The sequence below is a fragment of the Microtus ochrogaster genome (genome assembly GCF_000317375.1).
Source record: "Microtus ochrogaster isolate Prairie Vole_2 chromosome 14 unlocalized genomic scaffold, MicOch1.0 chr14_random_1, whole genome shotgun sequence".
Taxonomy (NCBI): domain Eukaryota; kingdom Metazoa; phylum Chordata; class Mammalia; order Rodentia; family Cricetidae; genus Microtus; species Microtus ochrogaster.
Genome location: NW_004949096.1, coordinates 30,803,761 through 30,809,101, shown reverse-complemented (window position 1 = coordinate 30,809,101; position 5,341 = coordinate 30,803,761). Strand labels below are relative to the sequence as shown.

Below are 5,341 nucleotides of genomic sequence, written 5' to 3'. Positions count from 1 at the left end.
AAAAACCAAAAAAAAAAAAAAAAAAAAAAAGAATGGTTTAATTTAAACCAAATACTTCAGTTTTACTGTTGTATTATGTAAAAACTATGTCAAACAGATAGTATTCAATAATAGCATACTCTTAAAATTTCTTAATCTGGATCATTGATGCATATGTCACAAATTATAATGCTTTCAAATTTTTGAAACTGTACATCCCAACCAAGTATTTTAATTCCCTCTTACCTTTTGTATTGGAAAATTTTCATCTTGTTCCCAAATAAAACTACCAATTTTTCTTCGTATTTCTGTAGTGAGAAAAACAAGTTCAATATTTTTAAAAGTAATTTCTGGATTTTGCATAACATTTGAAACTTGTAGATTATGTTTATTCTACTTGAATAAAAATAACCTCTTTTTTTGATTCTACTTGATTCAAAATAACCAGATTCCTGCTGAAAAGCCTAGGAGTCAGGTGGTGGTGCTTTAATCCCAGCACTTGGGAGGCAGAGGCAGGCGGATCTTTCGAGGCCAGCCTGGTCTACATAGAGCTAGTGCCAGGACAGGCTCCAAAGCTACAGAGAAACCCTGTCTCAAAAAACAACAAAAAAAACTGATAATAAAAGCATAAAAAGAGGAGGAGGAGGAGGAGGAGGAGGAGGAGGAGAAAAGCCTAGGAATAGCCAGGCAGTGGTGGCACATGCCTTTAATCCCAGCACTCTGGAGGCAGAGGCAGGCAGATCTTGTGAATTCGAGGCCAGCCTGGTCTACAGAGAGAGTTCCAGGACAGGCTCTAAAAGCTACACAGAGAAACCCTGTCTCAAAAAGAAAATAACTTGCAATCCACTTTCCAGCTGATTCCAGTATATTATGATAATCATTATGGTAAACTTTTTTCTTGGGATGTGGTATGCATGCATGTTTGTTGTGTAAGTATGTATGTGGTTGCACACACATGAATATGATTCTGTATACCTGTGTATAACATGCATAGGCCAGAGGACAGCATTGAGTATTTTCCTCTGCCTTACTGCCTTCAGACAGGGTCTTTCACTGAACTAGAAGCTCACTGATTCAGCTAGACTGGCGGGCCAGCAAGCTCCTGGGATCTTTCTGTCCCCATCCCCCAACTGCTGGTGTTAAAGGCAGTCATGGCCATGTCAATACGTGTGGAGGTTAGGAATTCAAATTCAGGTTCTTATGCTGGGCAAATTCTCTTCCTCACTGATTCACTTCCCTGCCCTTACTTTTTCTACTAGCATATATTACTTCATTAGATATGTGTCTCTGTTATGCCAAATATTAATAAATAAGACAATTGTCACAGTAAAATGCCTAAAGTTGTTAAGTGTGTAGAGTTGAGGTTCTCAAGAATAAATTTATTTTTCTAAAAAGTAGATAAACACTGTCTAGTAAAATAGGAATTCTATAAAATTAAGTATATCTGGTGATTTTTATCATCTTAATAATCTCAAAATTCTCTACAACAACTCACTAGAAGACAAAAAGGGTCTAATTACATTAGACTTTTGCTGACCAATATGGTAGCAATGGTAAATGTATGTTGAGTCATATTGAGGTATGGTGTAAGTGTAAAATCAGCACTGGATGTTTAATACTTGGTATCAGAAAGAATACAAAATATTTTTTAAATTTCATATTATTGAAATGATAATTTTTCAATATTAGGTTAAATAAATATTTTAATCTAATATTTTAAGATTAATTTTGCCTAAACCTTTTAAACTCATAGTTCACAGTGGCATCTTATCTACTACTCTAACTAGGTACGTACAATATCCTAGTTTGAATGAGAATGGCCCCCACAGACTTATACTTGAATGTTTGGTCCCCAGATGGTGGAACTGTTTGAATCCTCATGGGAGAAAGTATGTTACTGGTGAAACTGTTTAGGAAGGATCTTCATTGGAAAAGCATGTTACTGGCAATGGATCTGAGGCTTCAAGGGACTGTGCAATTCCCGGTGGTCTCTAATTCCTGTCTGTGGATCCAGACGTGAGCTCAGCTGCTGCCTGCTGTCATGCTCCCCGCTATGATGGTCACAGACTCCTTGCCCTTTGGAACTGTAAGCCCCAAATAAACGCTTCCTTCGATAAGCTGCCTTGGTCATGGTGTTTTACCACAGTATGGAAAAGTGGCTAAGACAGTAATTACCTTTTTTTTTTTAAGAAGTATGTTTTTATTTCAAACATTTTTTAAAGATTTAAATATATGTTAGTAGAAGAGGCTAAACTCAAAGGTAAAATAGAAGTTATAATTTAAAATAAGGTTAATAAATTGGATACTCATTCTATAATACAAGCTCCTTGAAGGTAGGTTTTTGGCACACGTGGTTTTTAAAGATGAGGCCAGGCAGGGCTACATAGCAAAAACTTGTCTCAGAATTTTTGAAAAGTTGCTGGACATGATGGTACTTATCTATAACTTGGCACTCAGGAGGCTGAGGCAGGAGGATGGCCATGAATTTGAAACTAGCCTGGGTTACAAAATTAGTACCAGTTCAGTCAGAGTGACATAACAGAGCCACTCTCAAGAACAAAAAAAGAGAGACAGAAGAAAGGGAGGAAGGGCAAGAGAGACAGAGATAAAGTTATTTTAACAAATCTATTTTGCCATAAATCATTAGTTTATTTGCATAACCACTTAGACTTAAGTGTTATAACTAGGTTGTGCTGAACACTAGTTACAAGAAACCAATCTTTGCAGTTTCTAAGGATTCTTCTAGGAAAATAACTGAGTTTTTGGTTTGTTCTGCTTCGTTTTTAATATTTTCCTCACTGGAATCTATAAACAGCTTCAGTCTGTCTTTCTAGAAATGGACACAGAACTATGAGATAAGCAAAATCTTCACCAGAACTGACTGACTAGGGGATGGAGAGATGGCTCAGAGGTTAGCAACACTGTATGTCCTTCCAGAAAACCCTGGTTCCTAGGACCCACATGGAGGTTCAAAACTGTTTAACTCCAATTCCTGGGAATCTGATACCCTCTTCTGGCCAGCACAGGTACCAGGCACCACTGTGGTGCACCGACAGATATGTTGGCAAAACACCCACATACAAAAAATAAAGAAATTTAAACAAGAAGTGGGTTATTAATGAAAGACCTACAAAAATGAGATGCGTGAGGTTAGGTGGACAACCTGGGTTAAGCTTTGGCAGACATGCTAAGAACATGCTCCAAGCAGGGAAAACTGAAAGCACCAATCTCAAAGGCAGCTAGCTCACTTACTTTTCCTTCTCACATCATATGATTTTTGAGATAATGTGAAAGTACATAGTAATAATAAAATGAATTTACTATTATAAAAAATATTCAAGAAAAAATTAGAATGAAGAGAATCAACAGTAGGAAACAACACATTTATTAATACTCACCACATGTCATGCACTTTAACCTATTACCTCATTTTATCCTCAGAATCACTTGGAAAAAGTCAATGGATGTTAGATCACAAAACTGCTGGGCATGATGGTGTACATCCTTAGTCCCAGCACTTGGAGGGCAGGGACAGGTGGATCTGTGTGAGTTTGAGGCCAGCCTGGTTTATCTAGTGAGTTCGAGGCCAACCAGGACTACACAGTAAGATCCTGCTTCAAAACAAACACCAAAAAACAAATTAAGTATTGGATCCTAGCTGGTGAGCACTTGACTTTGGGGGTAATACCTGACTCTACCCTATTCACCACTGAATTCCAATGAGAACAGTGATTGGTAAAATTAAATCTGGTTATCTTAATAGGGATTGGCTGGGTTTGGCAAACAGATGGGTTTATGATCTTTGCTAACCTTTTTGCAGACACGCAGGAGGAAGAACAAAATGGCCCAAGGCCACTGAGTTTTTCCTTTCAGTATTAGCTACCGCAGAGAGATAGTAGGCATGAAAAACTGTAGCATTATCTTCTATGTACTCGGTGCTGTGATATAGTCTAGAAGAAAGGAGATCTTCTAGGTTATGACATAGACAGGAATGCATTCCCCCTTTCAAAAGAAAACCAAAGGACTGCTAGGATCCTGCTAACGTTAAATAATACATTGATGATGGTCTTTGTTTCCTGGCAAGAATGAATAAAGTTCAGGTTCATTACTTAGCTTGGGGACCTAAGTGTAAGTAAATCTCAGCTTTAGAATTTACAAAAGACCACCTAAAACAGTAGTTAGCCATCAACAGTGTACTGAGAGCCAGCAGCCCAGTGAGTTTTACTCAGAGTCACTGCTATTATAAGAAACCAGTTAATTCTGAGGTAGAGTGGCCATGCAGTTCGAGTAGCCTTCCCATGCAGAAGATATGGGAGCAAAGAAAGAAAGACATTAGAAAAACTGACATATATGAAGGAGCAATAATGACACTTAAGGTTGACTACACTACAAAAGGCATGGATAATTAAAGAGGTTTTAGTTAATCTAAATCCACAGGCAGTGGGATGAGGACAGGCCAGGGGCAGGTCTCCTGTAAGCACGCGACAGCAGTTATGAAAGGAGATGGCAGCGCACATGAAGGCAGAGTACTCTCTTAGGAAGCTCCCGTGACAGTCCTGGTAAGGGGGAATTCCAGTGCCTGTAAAAGCGTCAATGAGGAGGAAGTCCGGTTACGGTTACTGGAGCCTGTTCCTTGGTGTTAGGCGCCAATTCATTCCTGGTAACAGAAGTTGGTTAAGATGCCTGAAATCCCGGCACTTGCAATGCCAAAACAGGAAGAGCATGAGTTTCAAGGCTAGCCTGGGCTACAGAGAAAATAGATCCCCCCCCCCAAAAAAAATAACCTAAAAAAGATGGGTAGATTTTCGGCTTGAAGAATTCAGGATGGACTCCGGTGTTGAGGCGGTATCTGGTTGACAAGCATGGAGTAGGGACCTACAAGTTTCCAGGTGACAGCAGGACACTCAAAACCAGGATTCCGTTAGAGACCAGAGGGACAGGTAGAAGGCCAGGGCGGAAGGAAGGAAAGGAGAATGGTATCCCTCGCACTGAGGGCTGCAAACTTGCTGTTCCCCAGTGCTGGTAACTGGACTGCTACTCCCCTGCGCGGCTCTAGGCACACGATGACAGGAAAGGCTCTAGCCGGTGGCCCCGGGTACCTCAGCGTGTCCGGATGCGAGGCATCACAGCTGAACAGGAAGTCGGCGGCCTGGGCATCGCTGATTGCCCCGCCTTCGTCCACTGTGGAGGCAAGAGCACGTGTGAGCGCCGAGCAGGGCAAGCGCCCCCAACCCCGGTGGGGGAGGAGGGCTTCCGGGGACACGCGGGCGCAGGCGCCCTGCCCTGCCATCTTCCTACCCCAGAACTGCCTCAAGTCCTGACTGACGCTGCGGCAGAACCAACCACGCTGCCCCTGGAACAT

At 41.0% G+C, this 5,341-nt stretch overlaps 1 protein-coding gene across 1 annotated transcript in view; it reads right to left on the bottom strand.

Annotated features, from left to right (window-relative positions):
• Terb2 (telomere repeat binding bouquet formation protein 2) overlaps positions 1-5,341 on the bottom strand; it is a 17,770-nt gene extending 12,429 nt beyond the window's left edge. Inside the window, exons 1-3 of the mRNA XM_026787861.1 lie at positions 5,079-5,341; positions 3,790-3,929; positions 226-287 (exon numbers count right to left, since the gene is read on the bottom strand). Coding sequence (XP_026643662.1) covers positions 226-287; positions 3,790-3,929; positions 5,079-5,341 — 465 coding nt within the window. The remainder of the gene's footprint in view (positions 1-225; positions 288-3,789; positions 3,930-5,078) is intronic.